Raw genomic sequence first — 19503 nt, 5'->3', positions numbered from 1 at the left:
TTTTAACTGTATTGCATTGCATAGCGTATGTGTATTTCCGGCTGTGCGTAAGCGAACTTCCGGTAGATTTTCCACGTGGTTAAGCAATCGTTTTGATAGCTATTATACATGCATAGTATAATTACTTGTGAAAACCTCTGAGACATTATTACTGTTGTTGGGAACTTTTGATTTTCTGCGCAGAAAAGGTGTATAGTGTGTGATTTTGTAACGTAGATACACTGTTTACTATTCATTGTGCTCAGTTGCTGTCTGACGAGGCGGATTGCCCAACTGAAGGACGGTATACAGGGCAGGTATACCAAATGCGAAAACTGGGTTTTCGCAAAGCGCTAGCAATAGATCGGAAGGTTTGCTAATAATTAGTATTGGTAGGCAGTGCGATCTAACCGCACCGTTAGTGCGAATTGGTGAAGCAGCTAGGAGGAATTATACTGGAAAGGCAGGTTGATTTTATCAACTTGCGCTCCCAGCGTTAATAAACTCAGCAGATTTTTGTGGTGAGCCAGGGTATCAAGGAGCTGATAGCCCTTGGGGCCCACAGTGATATTTCTGTATTAGGGGTCCTCGCCGGGTGCGAGAAAAAGCGAGTGGACGCGGCTAGTGGAAAAACGTTCACCGGGCATTAGAGATCTCTAGCGGTGATTGTAGCAACAGGGTTGAAATTGTTGGCCGGAAGGAACAGAGCATTGCGGTGTGTCTGTGTTCCGTGTAGATTGGTGTTGTTCAACATGGGTGCTAAGCATACGCTAGAGATGGCCAGTATACTGCCTAAGGAAGGTCCTATTGGTTCAGCGAGATTTCTCATGTGTAAGAAATATGGTGCATACGCAACTGCGTATTGCAACACGTGGGTCAAGATGACCAAAGATTGTGATAGGCCTTTCCCAACAATAGGGAGTTTTAATGCAGAGGTACTAAATACTGTAAAAGATAAAGTATGGTTGATTAAGTCAACGAAAAAGAGAAATAGACATAATGATTGTTTAAAATTGTGGGAAATAGAAGGTAACACGTGGCAGAGCAGCGGAACCTTATGTGGCGGGAGGGGTAAGTACAGCCGTTATTAAAACTGTGAAAAGGAAAATTGCTAAGTTATATCATGTTTTAAGTCAGTTCAAAACAAATGTATCAGAAGATGAAGATGAACCCACTGTGATTTCAGCCATTGCTCATGCTGTTAATATGCTAGAGGTTCAGCGTAAGTATGGGAAAGGAGCAATGGCTGAGATAGGTGAGAGTAGTGTGATCACTAGGAGTGATAGCGTTCTAAATCTTGAAACAGCAGATCCGGTAGTGACTTCTGAAACCAGTGAACCAGTGGGTGCGTACCCAGTCCGCACAATATCAGTTCCCAATGGGAAACCGGATAAGGATGGTTTAGTTCCTTTAAGAAATGTTACAATGCGGCGATTTTAATGTGACTCTTGATCCTGTCCTGGACAGGTCTTCCCCTTCTTCTTCCGGGGCTCTCTCATTTCAGCAGAATCTACTTCACTTGCCACACTGCTCTCTCATCGTCGCATGTATGACTCCTGGCGACTCTGTAATTCAGACTCTAGGGATTACACCCATTACTCTGCCCCCCACCAATTGTACTCCCGCATAGACATGATACATGTATCCCATGCACTCACTCCCTACGTGACTCAGGCGGGCATCACCCCACTCTCATGGACTGACCACTCAGGGGTGTTCATTATTCTAGACCTCCTCAAAACATCACCACCCCAGGGAAAGTGGCGCCTAGATGACACTCTCCTGCTCAATCAGACGACCCTCTTAGACCTCAATAACTCAATCGCCAATTATTTCCAAGATAACTCTGCTCTAGATGTCCCCCCAGGCATTATTTGGGAAGCACACAAAGCCACTATACGTGGTCATTTGATTAGCCTCTCTGCGGCTTCTAGGAAAAAAGCTGCAGAAGAGATATCTTGTTTAGAGCGCAGATTGGCCTCTCTTCTTTCCCAACACCAGTCTCTTCATGACCCTGCTCTGCTCACCCCGATCACCTCGTTGAAAGGTCAACTTAACACTTCTCTCCCGTAGGGCTGCTACTACTATGCAGAAATTACAGCAACGGTACTACGATAAATCTGACAAAGCAGATTCTGTGTTAGCCAGAAAGCTTCGTAAGAAAATGGCTCTAGGTCACATCGATAAAATTTACAACTCACAAGCGAGCAGAGTTACATATAACCCTAAGGAGATAGTCCAGACGTTTCAGGAATTTTATTCCTCCCTTTATAACTTAGCCCCACCACCCCCCCTTCTAAGAGCTCATACGGTGCCGTCTCTAGACGAATATCTAGCCGCCACCCCCCTCCCTAGGCTCACTCCACCTCAAATAGAGTCCCTGAATGAAGACATTACCCTGACCGAGGTTTTGGTGGCTATTAAATCCCTGAAACCCTCTTCAGCTCCAGGCCCTGACGGTTTCACCCCACAATATTATAAGAATTTCGCTGCAGTTCTAAGCCCCCATCTGACATCTTTTTTTAACGAGATCTTGGATGGTGCCACGTTTGATGCAGCCACAACCAGAGCTAACATCATTGTCATTCCAAAGCCAGGGAAGGACCCAATTCTCTGCTCTAGCTATAGACCAATATCCCTCCTCAATGTGGACCTTAAAATTTATGCAAAAATTTTGGCCTCTAGATTGAATCCCCTCCTCCCTTCCCTCATCCATCCCGACCAGGTGGGATTTATCCCAGGGCGTCAAGCCCCGGACAACACTAGGAGAACAATCAACCTGATCCATACAATTCACAGGGGTAAGCTCCCCTCCCTTCTTATGTCATTAGATGCTGAGAAGGCGCTCGACCGCATCTCCTGGTCGTTTATGGTTGGGGTGCTGGGAGCGATGGGTTTCTCTGGCAAATTTATGACTGCCATCTCAGCCTTGTACCGCTCCCCATCGGCCACAGTCTTTGCAAATGGTCTGACCTCGGTCCCCTTCACTATTTCCAATGGCACACGGCAGGGCTGCCCCCTCTCCCCGCTCATTTTTGCCCTTATCATAGAGCCATTAGCAGCTAGAATCCGGGCTAACCAGCAGATACTAGGCATCCCGGTGGGTAGCTCTTCTCATAAGATAGCATTATATGCGGATGACGTCCTGTTAACTATTGCTAACCCAAATCTTCCCGTTCCTCCTCTTGAAGACGAATTAAATTTCTACGGCCACTTCTCAGGATATAAAGTTAACACTGACAAGACAGAAGTCTTAGACTTTTATGTTTTCTCAGCAGACAAGGTGTCTTTAGAAAGTTCCTTCCCATTTAACTGGCGTCTTCAAAAACTCAAGTACCTTGGGGTATACTTGACTAAGCAACTTCACCAGCTTTTTCAGGCCAACTTCCCTCGCTCAAATTAAGTCGGATCTTGTTTCATGGTCGCAATTATACATCTCCTGGATAGGTCGTATTAATGCGGTCAAGATGAACATACTCCCTAGACTCCTCTACCTTTTTCAAACCCTCCCCATCCGGGTCCCCCCCTACGTTTTCAAGTTTCTCCATTTCCATGTATCTAAATTCATCTGGGCAGGTAAGCGCCCCCGAGTCCGTTTCAAGCTTTTACAGAGAGCCCCGCGGGGAGGGGGACTGGGAATCCCTGATTTTCGACGCTATTACCTCTCCGCTCAGCTTGCTCAATGCGTTCTGTGGTGTAGTTTAACTCCCTCCAGGGTCTGGGTCGAGATCGAGGCTGAGAGTCTGGGTATGCTTTCCCTATCTACTCTCCTATGGCTCCCACGGGCTCGTCGACCAAAACGTGTCTCCCTTTATCCGCTCATTACACATTCCCTGGCGGTCTGGGACTCATGCTCTCAGAAATCTGGCCTCTCCCCCCATCCCTCTCCCCTAATTCCTTTGTTTAACTCCTCAGACTTCGCTCCAGGCCTTACTCCTAAAGCATTCTCCTCGTGGACCTCACAAGGGGTCCGTTTCTTAAACGATCTCACCTCTACGGCTGTGTTCCCCTCATTTTCTGACATCCAATCGCAAATAAATATTCCCACTAAATTATTCTACCAATTCCTCAAGCTCCGCCATTTTCACCATACTGCCAAAACTCGCCTCTCCTCCCGTCCCCTTACCACATTTGAACATCTTTGTCTCCGTCAGTCCTCCACGAAAGGCCTTATTTCAACATTATATTATGAACTCGCCCCACCTTCCTCAGACCTTAGAGTTTCGCATGAACTGGCCTGGGAACGTGACCTTTGTGAAGTTCTTTTGAGCGAGGAATGGTCGGAGATATATGAGAATGCTGCCTCCAGCTCAATCTGCGTTAAAATAAAAGAGAATGTCTATAAGGTATTGTACCGATGGTACTACGTTCCCTCCCGGATTCATAAAATTCTTCCAGACTCTTCTGATCGCTGTTGGCGCGGGTGCTCCCATGAGGGTAACTTTATCCATATATGGTGGACTTGTCCCAAAATATCAAACTTTTGGGCCGAGATTAAACACCTGATCCAATCGATTCTGCAGATAGCAATACCATTAGAGCCTAAATTTTTTCTTTTGCCCTTGGGAGCACCAGCGGTGACTCGACACCAAAACAAGTTAGCTAGGCACATCCTGACGGCAGCTAACTGCCAAATTGCAGCAGACTGGAGGCAGCAATCTCCACCTTAGCTTCAGGCCGTTATTAACAGAGTTTGGCAGGTTCAGCACCTGGAATACATGACCAGCATCATCAATAGGACATCAAGATCGTTCACTAAGATATGGAGCCCATGGCTCTCATTTTTTCAGGCTTACTCCCCTTTCACTTGACTTTACACCTACATATATCCGTCCTCTTTTTGAGAACCCCTTTCTTCCTTTCCTTTTCTGCTCTGTTCTAGTCTCTCTTCTCCTCTCTCCCTGCGTTATGCCCTCCTCTTTCGCGGCATTTCGCTCTCTCCCTTACATCTTTTAAATAAAAAAAAAATTCTGGTCATTCTTCATACACGTAATTTGACCTCTTTGCACTGATTTTTTTTACGATATTCTGTTGATTTTATATCATGTTTTAGGTGATGTGTTTTTTTTTTCTTGCTGACACTGCATATCGGTTTTGTTTGTTATTTGACCTTCCAAAAATAAAAATTAAAAAAAAAAAAAAGAAAAGAAATGTTACAATGCATTGTCCTTGGACTAGATCAGAGTTACGTTCCATTATGACTGAATTCCCAGATCCTAGAAAAGAGTTGGCAAAATGTCAGAAATTTGTTAAAGACTTAGGAAAAGCACACTAACCAACCAATAAGGATTGGCGTGTAGTGTTGAGGGCGTGTCTTCCTCCCCATTCTGACATACAAAAATTTATTAGAGATTCTTTGTTGGACGAAGATGACACCTTGACTGATGAGATTAACCAAGAAAATATAGAACAAATTGTCAAACACTTAGCCATCTATTTTCCAGTAGTAGTAAATTGGAGTAAGATTTTCACCACAAAACAAAAGGATAGTGAAACAGCCTCAGATTACTTTGCTAGAGCTATAGCAGCGATAACACGGTTTACTGGGATATCCAACATAGGTGAGGACCCACATCACAGAGAGGTAGCTGTAGGAGTATTAATGGATGGCCTTAGAGAAAATTTAAAGACGAGAGTACAAACCACATTACCTAATTGGAGAGGCATCACAGTAGATTCTCTTAGGGAGTCTGCTGTGGAGCATGACAAGAACCTTTTTAGAAAAAAGGAAGAGAAAAGTGATAGGTTAATGACGGTAAGTATACAGGCTCTAGAGGGGATGCATACACGACCACCAGCATACAACCCATATAACAAGAAACCTAAAGTGATCAGGTGTTTCAACTGTAATGAGGAAGGACATTACATGAGAGATTGTAAAAAGGAAAGATTCAATGCACAGAGGGGTGGGTCACGTAAATATCCTCCAAGGAGGAATTCACATGGATTAGAAGACTCACATCTACCCGCGCATGTTACAGCAGCAAATGCTGCGCGGGAAAGCAATAGTCAGCGCTAGGGGTCAGGTCATACCTGTAGTCTACAGCCAGTGAGGTTAACTGAGAATCAGAGAGAAGAACCAACAATGATAGTTGACATAGCTGGTAGGAAACAAACCTTTCTTGTAGATACAGGGGCGGCCCGATCTGTAATAACCTCTCCTTTCAATCTACAGGTGACCAGTAAAACTATTCCAGCTATGGGGGTAACGAGAAAAGTGTTACATTATCCTCTAACTAAACGCGCTGAAGTTACTATCGGGCTTCTGCATACTAAGCATTCATTTCTCTTGGCTGCAGCGGCTCCTACTAACTTGCTAGGGAGAGACTTGCTATGTAAAATGGGATGTGTCATATACTGTACTTCAGATGGTGTGTTCCTAGATATACCCGAGAAGGTCGCTCATGAGGTACAGGACATATTGGACACCCCTCAAAGGTTAATGTTACACTCTACTGTTATAGAACACAGTCCATCTCAAGTAAAGGGGATGTTGCTGGAAATACCAGATTCACTATGGACCAAAGATGGACAGGACACTGGACTGATGGCAAACGTAGCCCCTGTCATGGTCAATCTAAAAAGTGGTAGGATAGCTCCAAAAATCCCACAGTATCCATTAAAACCGGAGGTGGAACTAGGGGTATATCCTGTTATTGAAAGGCTGTTACAACAAGGGATTTTAATTCGTACAGCGAGTACAGCAAATAGTCCCATTTTCCCTGTGAAGAAGAGTGGGGGGAGGGGCTATAGATTAGTCCAGGACTTAAGAGGAATTAATAAAGTTGTTGAGAGCCAATTCCCCGTAGTGCCGAATCTAGCTGTCATCCTCATGCAGATTCCACCGTCTGCTAGTCACTTTACTGTCATTGATCTATGTTCTGCTTTCTTCTCAGTCCCTCTTCACCCTGACTGCCAATACATTTTTGCATTCTCCTACCGGGCAGGGCAATACACATGGACCAGACTACCCCAGTGGTTCATTGACAGCCCCAGTATTTTCTCCCAAGCCTTACATGACTGTTTGCAATCCTTTCAACCCCACAACTTGGTCCACCTCACTCAGCCCAGGTGGCGGAACTAGTAGCATTAAGGAGAGCGTGTGAGTTGGCAGAGGGTAAATCAGCCAATATATATACTGACTCTAGGTACGCCTTCGGGGTAGTGCACGATTTTGGGGCCCTTTGGCAACTTAGAAACTTTACGACAGCAGCAGGTACGCCAGTGGCACACTCACAACACATAAAAGGACTTCTGACAGCGATACAGTTACCCAGAACAGTAGCCGTCATAAAGTGCAAAGCCCATACCTTTGAAAAAGACCCAGTGTCATTGGGCAACAACAGGGCAGACGAAGCTGCTAAATGGGCAGCAGGGCAACCTATGACTGTATCGACCGAGACTATGATGGTTTTTCAGACATTAGACATGCAGAAATTAATTGAAATGCAAGATTTGTGTTCCCTGCAGGAAAAGGCGGTCTGGAAGGCGAAGGGATGTGGTCAAGAGTCCTCAGGACTCTGGAGGAATGGACAAGGTAAGCCTGTAGCTCCCCGAACGTAATATCCAAGCCTGGCTAAAGCAGCACACGGCCTGACTCACCTGGGTAAAGAAGGTATGTGCAAACTGGTGAGAGCATACTGGTGTGCTCCCGGATTTTCCTCTCAGGCTGGTAAGAAGGCAATGTCATGTCTTACTTGTTTGAGGAAAAATGTCGGGAAAACTATTCCAACTGAGCCATCCCACATCCCTCCTACAGACGGACCTTTTCAGGTAATACAAATTGACTATATCCAATTACCACCGTGCAGGAATCTAAAGTATGTGTTCGTATGTATTGATGTGTTTTCCGGTTGGGTAGAAGCATATCCGGCAGCCACTAATACTGCTGTGTTCACTGCAAAGAAAATTGTACAAGACTTTGTATGTAGGTTCGGTATCCCTAGAATCATTGAAAGTGATAGGGGTACCCACTTTACTGGTGATATCTTCCAAAATATGTGTAAACTCATGGGAATCGGTAGCAGACTTCACACCGCTTACCGACCACAAGCTAGTGGTAAGGTGGAGAGAGTAAATGGTACTATAAAGAACACGCTTGGTAAGGTAATGGCTGAAACTGGGTTGGCATGGCCTGAGGCTTTGCCATTGGTCCTCCATAGCATTCGGACCACTCCTAGACCTCCTCTTAATCTGTCCCCCTTTGAGATACTGTTCAGACGACAACCTCATTTGATCGTGAGTCCACAAGACGACTTGAAGTGTAATAATGAAGTGACTGTACAATATCTTATAAGAATGAGTAGACAGCTAAAGCAACAGCAACAAAAACTAAAAATGCTGTCACCTGGTATGCCAGAAACGAACTGTCATGATGTTGAACCTGGAGACTATGTTATGATCTGCAATTTCTTACGTTCAGGTTGTTTAACAGACCGTTGGGAAGGCCCGTACCAAGTGCTGCTGACCAGTACTACATCACTGAAGGTTGCAGAGAGAGACACTTAGGTCCATTCCACCCACTGCAGGAGAGTCCATAATCCGGAGAAAGTGCAAGATAAAACTGAGACCGACAACATAGATCTGTCACTTGTGAGTCTGTTCCGGGAGACCTAAAGCCTGCAGTCGAGACACCTGAACCAGAGACGTTGCCCCAGAACTATCTTTCCAACAATGGAGTGGCGGTTTTTGTTTTTCTTTTGTTCCAGGATTTTCCTTGTTTTTACTCTTTCTAGGACATTCTATTTTTGTGAAGGATGGAGGACGGAGGAGAGTTCTGGTAGTGATACGGATGAAATAGAGGCAGAGGAAAAGTTATTAGAATACTCAGAGCAGCCCATTATCAAGCTTGGTCAGGGGGTTATGAAAAGGTCTGCTAGCTCAGGAACTCGGAGGCAGTGTGAGGGGCTATTGTCTGATGAGTATTGTATCTGCAAGTTTTGCGACTCCCTAGTTGAAGAGAGATGCATCCAACGATGCCAGTCCCCCAGTACTCTGAATATAGGCGGGCATCCTTTGGAGGATTATCACTCCCTGGTGGGTAAAGTGCTAAACCAAACCAAGTGTTGGGTGTGCTCTCACGTGCCGCAAGGGCAGCATAATATAGGACTAGTGCCATTCCCTCTAAACATATCCGAAGTACTCGAATTGAGGGGTGGGAGGCCCATAGACGGGAGGTACAATAGCACTAGGTCCCCTAGTCTGACGCTTCGACAATACTCCATAGACAGATCTTTGCTGTGCCTAAATATCTCTCATGCAAAACGTCTGGAGAATTGGGACCCATCAGATCAGACAATGGCTCGCCACACTCATTTTAGAGGGAGACTCACAAGGTCACCAATAGGCAGGAATGTTGATGGAAGTCACAAACTAGGGCGTATAACCAAACATAAGAAAGTAGCCATTGGAAAAGTCTCTATAGATAATTGTAAGAATGTCATCCATGCCTACACGTGTCTGGAGCAAATGGAGACACTAGGCATGGGTAGTTTTATCAAAACTCTGTGTGATATAATTCATGGGCATACTGTTCCTTATGTTCTCCCTGATGATGTGTATTTTGTTTGTGGAAGGAAAGCTTATTCCTGGATGACTCCGAGTTCCAAGGGCTTGTGTTTCTTAGCTAAACTGGTTCCTGAAATCATGACTATTACTCATGAAGAAATGGTTGGTATTCACAAGACTACATCACCACCATACATACACACACAGTATGAACACCGTGGCAAGAGAAATATGATTCCTGGTGAGGAACCCATAGCTACAAAATTGATTAGTGAAACTGCTGGTTTTCAAGTTATGGTTGCTCTAGATCTCACCAGGACCGCTCGGGGAACATTAAACTTTAAATATATCCAAGACCTAGCTAAATTAATAGATAATAACACCGAGATGTATGATGACACTTTCAGGTATACTGGAAGGGAGCTACAAGCGTACAAGAAGGAGTTTGTGCAACATAGACTGGTACTAAATTATCTCACCTCTATTACTGGTGGGTACTGTGTGACACTGGCCACCCAGTTCGGTGTCAAATGTTGCACGTACATCACCAATAATATGGATGACCCGAAAGAGATTATAGACCGGAAGATGGATGAAATTTTGCAACTAAAATGGGAATTTCGAAAGAACCCTAATTCTTAGTTATATGAGGTCGGGGAAAAGGTGGCAGGTTGGTTCTCGTGGTTGAACCCTGTGTAATGGTTCTCCAGTCTGGGGGAGTGGGTACAGGAAATGGTTGCTAGTGTAGGTAAGCTCTTTCTGATTATACTGGGTGTCATCTTAGCGATTGGTTTATGTGTCAAATGTGTTCCTACTGTGTTGAAATGTGGAAAATGGTCTCTTAGGAGTACCACTGAGAAACAGACTGAAAGGGTGGTACCAGATACCGAGATCATGGTCTGTGAATAAGTATTGTATAATCCTGAACTTGAAATGGTGATTGGGTGATAGTTTGTTACACTATCAAAGGGTGGAGCTGTCGAAGTCAGCAAATTGGATAAAGTCATTTCAATTAAAATCGAGCAATCTTGGTTGTCTTTGTCTGAAAAGATGCGTACGGTACGCTACGGCGTACAAGGGCACGCTACGGCGTGGAAGGGCGTACGCAGCTACTACACGTGGCAGCAACGGTATTTGGTCTTTTACCATACATTCGCACAAACACGCATACTTGTAAAATAGTACACATTAATGGTAGTTGCAACACAGTCAGTTATGTCGAAATATAGTAGTATTTATGTGTTATAATATAAGTTATATGCACATTAGTGAAATATATGGAACAGGTTGAAGGAATCATATCATGTGTGGTATCATAATAAACCTCTTTCCATTTGCTACTGTTTGGTTCACTATGCGAAGGAATCGCAGAGTGCATACACAAGTTATGAATGATAGGGAATTATGAACTACTTAAGACTAAGGAATCTTGGCGGGAAGAGCAGAGCATACCCCCTGGAGAGATGACCCCCTCCTTTGGATTCCTTAGAAAGAAATAGCCAATGATTGACAACCCCTTGGACCTTCCTGAAACCTGGACCAATAGAAGCAAGCTATACCATCTTCATTGTATAACTGTATTTCTGTGTGCATATAAGCAGCAGCTTCACATCTAGTGTTCAGACATCTTGTACCCAGACTTCAGGATTGAATGACTGCACACTGGATCCAGAGCGCCTGCGATAAGTAACAGCTGTACTTATTATTATTTCGCTTGAATTATTCTGCTACTTTTTGAGAATAAATCTTTGTGCTTTGAAAACACAAATCGAGGTTCGACAATCGTTATTGGTTAGCGACAATACGCACTTAACAATTTGTACCTGTTAGCAATGGGTGTGGCTAAAATGTCCACACAAACTAATCAGAGGGGTGACTTTTGGCCAGCGTCTTTGTGTAATTTAATTTATATATCAACAAACACCAAGTTAAAAGCCTTCAAACATACAATTGTTAAAATTCTTACTGGATTTCATGGATTTAAAATCAGTGTGCGTACAAGCTGACAGCATTTCTACAAGAGACTTAAGATATTCTCTTGCCTCATGTAGCTAAAATGAGGACCCCAGATTAATAGTTATCACTATCAGTTAATTACTGATCATACCAAATATTCTAATCAATTACAACATAGTGAAAAGTGAGAAGCAATTAATAACAAGATAATAAAAAACAATTGCAGCTCCAACAATACAACAGTAAAACATTAGTTATGGTTACTCGTATATTACACAATTTTGTTGATTTTGACTTTTAAGCACCTTCACTTGTTTCCCTTTCAGCCATTCAAAAAAAAAACCCATCAAATACAGGAAATTATTTGGTCTAAAATAACGGATTCATTTTTGATTGTGCTGTGAGATAAGTAAAACACATCTTCAAAGAATCAACTTTTGAAATCTTGGTGGTGGCAGAACTGGGTAATTGAATAGTTAGTGTGAGATAGCACTGTGGGGATTTTAATAATTTTTAGACAAACCAGGTGGTTTTGTTTTGAATCAACCATTTCACACTCACATGCCATGCAGGCTTAGCTGAATATTGCGGCGACAAATAACACTCTTAAAAAACCCATTTAGAGTTCAATTTTTAAATAAGTGTACCTCTTACACTCTGTTATAAAATAGGTGTTTTTGCTGTAGGTTTAGTTCCGCAAAATATTATTAGGATAATTTAACTCCTAGGAAAATTATGAATTTATAACATCCTGTGCTTGAGACCATAACTAAATGTAAATGGACACCACAGATCCTGCAAGGACAGACACCAGTATCTCATGGTTATATTATGCTTTAAATACATCTTGTAGTGCTTACCTCAATTTTTCATCCTCACTGAGTTTTTCCCAAAGCGTCAAAATACCTGAAGAAATATCATCAAACCCAATATTTTGCTTGTCATTAAGAAAACAAACTCGTTGTTCCTGAACGAAAATATCCATGGCAGACATTGGTTTCTTGACCACTTTGTTACTCATGAGATCATAAGGAGTAATGAAACCAGATTTCTCAATCATTACATTGGTTATTTTCTTGTCTGTATTTTCATCAAGGCTCTTAGCCAGACACATTCCCTCAGACTTCTCACCAGTATGGCTTGCAAATAAAGGACACAATATTTTGACAGGTTGTAGATTTTCACTTCTTGAATTCATGAAAGCACTCCCTTTACTCCAAGCATCATCGGTTGGTTCAACAACTTCATTAAACATGGTATTTTTAATTACTTCTATTCCTTTAAGTTGCTCAATAGAATGAGATTCAAGTTCAGTGTCAGTTTGATGTTCAATTAACCTATCATCACTTGTAGCAACAGATAGACCATAGTAATTCTGGCTTTCATGTTTTGATGCAAAATTTGGTGAATCTGTTGAATATGCCATGTCAGCATGGTCTGATAATTGATTATTTAAATAGACCCATGATTGGCTTTCTATTTCACCATTATTATTAGGAGGCTGACATAATTTTTTTTTTTCAGGATCCCCATTTTCTATACATATATTTTTGCCATGATTTGTATTTGCAAGTTCTTTGCTGTTGATATCAATATCTTTGGATCGAATATTCACTTTGTCAACTGTCATCACTAATGGATCAGAATACACAGATTTCAGTACACTCTCAACAGCTTGGAGGACAGATTCCTATGAAAGAGGAACAATTAGGACAGAGTGTCTAAACTATGACAGTAAATGGTTACATTCTACAAATTGATATGTTGTTTTATTTTTAAAGTATAACACACATATATATATATATATATATATATATATATATATATATATATATATATGTATAAATATAACAGTTTTAGGTGCTGAATTATCATATGATGGCCAAACTTGTTCACTTACCACTTTTACCACATGTATGCTACTGGAATGATTTCAGTCGATACATTATCAAATATTAATAGTCAGAAATCACCTGTATACAGTCATGGCCAAAAGATTTGAGAATTACATAAGTATTGGTCTTCACAAAGATTGCTGTGTCAGTGTCTTTAGACCTTTTTGTCAGATGTTGCTATAATATACTGAAGTAAAATGACAAGAGTTTCACAAGTCTAAAAGACTTTTATTGACAATTACATTAAGTTTATGCGAAGAATCAATATTTGCAGTGTTGACCCTTCTTTTTGAAGACCTCTGCAATTCGACCTGGCATGCTGTCAATCAACTTCTATTCCACATACTGACTGATGGCCGCCCATTCTTGCCTAATCAATGCTTGGAGTTTGTCAGAATTTGTATGCTTTTGTTTGTCCACCCGCCTCCTCAGGATTGACCACAAGTTCTCAAAATGGGATTAAGGTCTAGTGAGTTTCCCGGCCATGGACCAAAAATTTTGATGTTTTGATCCCCGAGCCACTTAGTTATCACTTTTGCCTTATGGCAATTTGCTCCATCATACTGGAAAAGGCATTGTTCGTCACCAATTTGTTCTTGGACGGTTGGGAGAAGTTGCTTTTAGAGGATGTTTTGGTACCATTCTTTATTCATGGCTGTATTCTTGTGAGTGAGCCCACTCCATTGGGTGAGAAGCAACCGCACACATGAATGGTCTCAGGATGCTTTACTGTTGGCATGACACAGGACTGATGGTAGCGCTCACCTTTCCTTTTGCAGACAAGCGTTTTTCCAGATGCTCCAAACAATCTGAAAGGGGATTCATAAGAGAAAATGACTTTACCCCAGTACTCAGCAGTTCAATCCCTGTACCTTTTGCATAATATCAATCTGTCCTTGATATTTTTCCTGGAGAGAAGTGGCTTTTTTGCTGGCCTTCTTGACACCAGGCCATCCTCCGAAAGTATTCGCCTCACGGTGCGTGCAGATGTACTCACACCTGTCTGCTGCCATTCCTGAGCAAGCTCTACACTGGTGGTGCTCTGATCCCGCGGCTGAATCAACTTTAGCAGACAGTCCTGGCACTTGCTGGACGTTCTTGGACGCCCTAAAGCCTTCTTCACAACTATTGAACCTCTCTTCTTGAAGTTCTTGATGATCCGATAAATGGTTGATTTAGGTGCAATCTTACTAGCAGCAATATCCTTGCCTGTGAAGCCCTTTTTGTGCAAAGCAATGATGACTGCACATGTTTCCTTGCAGATAACCATGGTTAACAGACGAATAACAATGATTTCAAGCACCACCTTCCTTTTAAAGCTTTCAGTCTGCTATTCTAACTCAATCAGCATGACCGAGTGATCTCCAGCCTTGTCCTCGTCAACACTCTCACCTGTGTTAACAAGAGAATCACTGACCTAAAGTGAGCTGGTCCTTTTGTGGCAGGGCTGAAATGCAGTAGAAATTGTTTTTGTGATAAAGTCATGGCAAAGAGGGACTTTGAAATTAATTGCAATTCATCTGATCACTCTTCATGACATTCTAGAGCATGGTTGTCCAACCCGCGGCCCACCATGCCTGTAAATGTGGCCCAGCAGGAGTTTTGGTTCTGGCAAGGGGGCAGCGCTGAGAAAAAAAATCCTGCAAAAAAAAAAAGAAAATACTTACCTTGCGGTCACGTCAGCTGGCTCTCCGGCTCCCTCCCTGGTCTCCTCCTCCGTGTGGCGCTCACAGTGAATGTCGGGGGTGATGTCATCACACCCGACATCCATTGCATAGCGCAGCACAGAGGAGTCACCTGCGCGAACTATCAGCAGCAGTGAAAGATTATCCAGTATCTTATTGTTGTTACTCTGAATTTGGACTTTCTGCACCATGCAATTATGAACTAGCTGTGTTCTCTGTATGTATCTAATATAAATATTAAGAGATGATTGTATTTTTAATATTTTAAACCATTTTAAATGTGCAGTGCTGAGTAGGGTGAAATTATCACCCACTGTTACCCTCATCGGAGGCTGCTCCATGAGCCATTTTTCCCACCACCCTATCTTTAAATCTCTGTAGATTTCTATTAGTCCTCCTGATGCTACCTATATCGGTGACCATTTCAAACTGGTCAATGAAAAAAATGATTCATGAGTGCAGAAAGAGAGAAAAAAAAGTTTTTGGCATTTAATTCCCCGAACCCCACTAAGGGGCAGATGCAGGTAAGTTAAATTATAGCTGGTAATGGGACTACTGCTTTAATCATGATTCTGCAACAGGTTTCCTAACTCTTACTAACTTCATTTCCAAGTAAGTTTAATATGTTAACTATGTTTTTTTCGATGATCAACTATGGTTAGTGTATTTTATGTGCGGCCCAAACCAACTTGTCGTCTTCCAATGTGGCCCAGGGAAGCTAAAAGGTTTCCAGCCCTGTTCTAGAGTATATGCAAATTGCCATCATGAAAACTTTGTGAAAAAATAATATTTGTGTCATTCTCAAAACTTTTGTCCATGACTGTAAATGAGAGGTAGAAGCTATATTATAATGAAAGGTATCCTAAGAATGTATCCTGTTTTATAATTTAATGAGGAAAATGATTTTATTGTTATTTAAAATATAAAAAGTTGAATTAAGCACCACTATATTTTTAGCATGAATGATTTGAGCAATTTATTTTTTTATGAACACACAATTTAAGGTTATCCTGCTACTAGAGTGCTAAGCATTGCATTTAATATCTGTCCTCTGCCCCATCTGACGGGATAGCATGCGGATCAATTAGAGTTTGCCATTCTAAAGATGAACGTAAAAGATTAATTTGTGTTCATAAGAGCAGAAAAAAGACTGATATAATGTTACAAAGCCTGTTACAAGAAACGAATGGTTAAGTACCTTGTCATGTAACATTACTTGAGATTTATCTGGTATTACATTGACATCTAAAGATGAAGTCGGTATAACGATATTCATGAAAAATATTGGATAGCAGCGGGAAGAATCTTTTTTGTTGTTATAATACAGTCGAACCATCTACAAAAAAAATAAAAAAAAATATTAGAACGTTCACCATGAATGAAAACTATTGACAGTATATACTATTCAGCTGGCAATGGAGGCACAAGGTTGACAAAAACAGCCTAACAATAATGAAGAGTATAAAGTCCAAGGACTTTCTGATTATCTACTGATATAACACCAAACCCCACAAGCTAAAATGCTGCTTTTGAATTATGCTCCAAGGAGAAAGACAGAAGTGAAAGGGGCTGACTAGGACAAATGAAAAAAATGAAGAACACTTGAAAATGGCAATTTAACTACTGACAAACACAAACAGAAGTAAGTGGTCCAACTAATAATGCTGAGTAATTAAGAGTGAATGGTCACAGTGTCATTACAGAAAAGCTGGGTACACACTACAGGGTTTTTGTCCAATAATCGTCTCAACCAGCCGACATACGACCGCTCGTTTGAAAGTCGGGTCAGTGCGTGTAGTGACACGATGGTCGAAAGTCTGCCCAAATGGACGATTGTCGCCTCATTTGGTTGGTCGTACCGTTCAATATTTTCTGACCAATCACCTAACGATCATGTAGTGTGTATGTACTCATGCTGACGATCTCCATAGAGTTTACAGAGTCGGGCTCTTTTCAGCCGATGTTAGCACTGAATGTCAGAGTGAATAAATGTAGAGTGCGCTATAGAAGGAATAATTCATTTGTTCGTTCTGAGACAGGGTATTTCGTTTCAGAGTCACAGAAGCTAACGAAATTCGTTAGGACATGTGGATAGCTATAACAAGGCAGTTTTAATCAGTGTGACAATGTGACAAGAATGAATGAATGAATATTGTGCTGCCATTCTCCGGACAAGAGGACCAGATAAAGGACCAGATGAAGAGCACAGATCTGAAGGTAAATCGTGTCAGTGTGTATGCATGAATCGCCAGACTGATCAGACCTTCAGTCGTAGGTACAATCGTTGTAGATAACACGTCGTTCGGAAAATTCTTCAGTGTGTACCCAGCTTTACAAAGAATGTGTTAGCTTATAAAATCACTCAATCTGTATGAAAAGATCTCTATACGCTAGATCTCATGCCAGACTTATCTATTGTTCATCATTCATCCAAATATGTAAACAGCAAAAAAGAAAATATGATCTTCCGTTTTACCTTACTAGAAACAAATCAGTAATATTAATTAGACTAACTGTTGGGTTATAACGCCTGTCTGTTCCATTCAGGATTAAAGTCAAAGCCATAAATACTGCTGTATCTGCCTATAGCTCTTCTCTAAAATGTATTTCACAAATCAAGCTCTCAGATTCACCAAGGAGCTAGGCTCATCATTCTTCCCATACTTGCCAACTCTCCCGGAATGTCCGGGAAACTCAAGTATTTCGGGTGGGTCTCCCGGACGAGTATGGCAGCCTCCTGCATCTGGCCACTTCCTAGTGAAGTGGGCAGAATTATATCCAAAATGCTGTGATTCCCTGAGAATCGCGGCATTTGGCCCCCCCGCTGTAAAACGACACGTTTGCGTCATTACGTCACGGGGCCAAAAATATGCGATTTTCTGAGCCCCGCCCCCCACATGCCCACCTCCCCCTGGCAGCTCCCGGACGAGGACTGCCATAAGTTGGCAAGTATGATTATTCCTGATTTCACTTTTAAAACCATACAGTACCTTTAAGATGTTGTCACATGGGACCACTTCAACGCTGCACATTCTCAGCAAGAAAAGTGAGTTAGATATCTACCGCAGTAATAAAGTAAAGGAAAAAAAAAAAAAACAGAATAAAGAGAAATGTTCCTTCCCCAACACAGATGAGCAATTCATTGCATAACAGGCTTCCCTGTGTGACAAGGAAAGACTATTTTTCCCTTGTTTTAACCAATCACAATAGCAGCATTTCAGCTCTTATAAAACCTGTGCTTTTCTAGCTGGAAAATCATAGCATTCAAGCACTGTCTTGTGACACCATTGTTTTGCTGGAATGTTCTCCCTCTATATCAAATTGATGCATAACATTTAATACTTTAATCTAGGCCAAAAAGATGGTAATGGGAACTGTTTATGTTACTGGTGGTGTGTGATGTTCCACCGCCTTTTGATTCATAATTTAAGCTATAAATAAGGCTTAAACCAAACAGTATTTTAGGAGAACATGAAAATGTTACACAGTTGTAAGAGGTGACACTAAAGGAGTAGAATGTTGTAGATCTCTTAAAGATTTTACTATATCTCCACAAAGAGGCAAACTTTCAGGGTGTGAAGGGTACTAATGAGTCAGGAGAGGAGGTGTGGGCCTTGAAGTGCAGTGGACAGACTATCAAGGTGAATTGGTGCAAAACAAATAAATTTTTACTGTGCACTTCGTAAATGAGGTTCTCCGTTAACTCCCAACTATCTCTGCTGGTTAAAAAAAAAAGGAGGGGGAATAAAAGTTTAATAACAGGTAAAATGTATTTCCTTCTTTAACCAATATCTTTGTTGCAATGGTAAAAGTTTTCATGTGAGGTGAGATAGGTGGAATGTGAATAGTGTGTTATGGCTTCTGCAATGCATGACGAAATTTACACCACATATTTTGGAGTTTGACTGAGGAGTGAAATAAGTTTCTAAGTGAGATAACTGAAGTTTAAAGTGTGAGAATATAGGATTTTGGTTAAGGCATATAGTAGAAGTAGTATTAGATATAATTGGTGTTTGAGGCCTACAGGGTTGTGAAATTAAAGACAAAAGATTAGATTATTTGTTCATTGAATGCATAAAACGGAGGACAGACTGAGGGTGTCTCAACCACAAACCACCTTCCCACCCCCCCCTTCCCCACCCCCACCCTTCACAATTGGTAAAACTGATTCAGGCACACACTCACATCACACAATAGCTTTGACACACACACACACAATTAACCTGTATACTTATGCAATGAATGTAATGTATTGTATTAACATCTATGCTATACCATCTATGCTAACAGAGAAAGCAAGACCTGCAGTGCTGCACATATGCTCTATTAATGGAAACAGTTTTAGAATGTATATTAGTGCTAGAATTAGAATGTTAGTAAAGGATACTAAATATTTTAAATGAAGCTTGCTTAGAGCCTTTATTGAAAATAAAAAAAAAATACTTTGTTATATAAATAGTAGTCCAGTGGATTTAGGGAAA

The 19503-nt window shown here is 41.6% G+C and overlaps 1 protein-coding gene across 4 annotated transcripts in view; it reads right to left on the bottom strand.

Moving 5' to 3' along the window:
• PMS1 (PMS1 homolog 1, mismatch repair system component) overlaps nt 1-19503 on the bottom strand; it is a 276036-nt gene that overhangs the window by 49845 nt on the left and 206688 nt on the right. For 2 of the 4 annotated variants that reach the window (XM_075180034.1, XM_075180033.1), the window contains exons 8-10: nt 18013-18081; nt 16221-16358; nt 12303-13132 (exon numbers count right to left, since the gene is read on the bottom strand). In XM_075180034.1, the coding sequence (XP_075036135.1) occupies nt 12303-13132; nt 16221-16358; nt 18013-18081 (1037 nt within the window). The remainder of the gene's footprint in view (nt 1-12302; nt 13133-16220; nt 16359-18012; nt 18082-19503) is intronic. The other 2 variants (XM_075180035.1, XM_075180036.1) reach the window with 1 other exon arrangement.

Source organism: Mixophyes fleayi, chromosome 7 (assembly GCF_038048845.1).
Source record: "Mixophyes fleayi isolate aMixFle1 chromosome 7, aMixFle1.hap1, whole genome shotgun sequence".
In the NCBI taxonomy this organism is placed as follows: domain Eukaryota; kingdom Metazoa; phylum Chordata; class Amphibia; order Anura; family Limnodynastidae; genus Mixophyes; species Mixophyes fleayi.
Note: the sequence above shows the minus strand (reverse complement) of the source record. Positions and strands in the feature narration are given on the sequence as shown.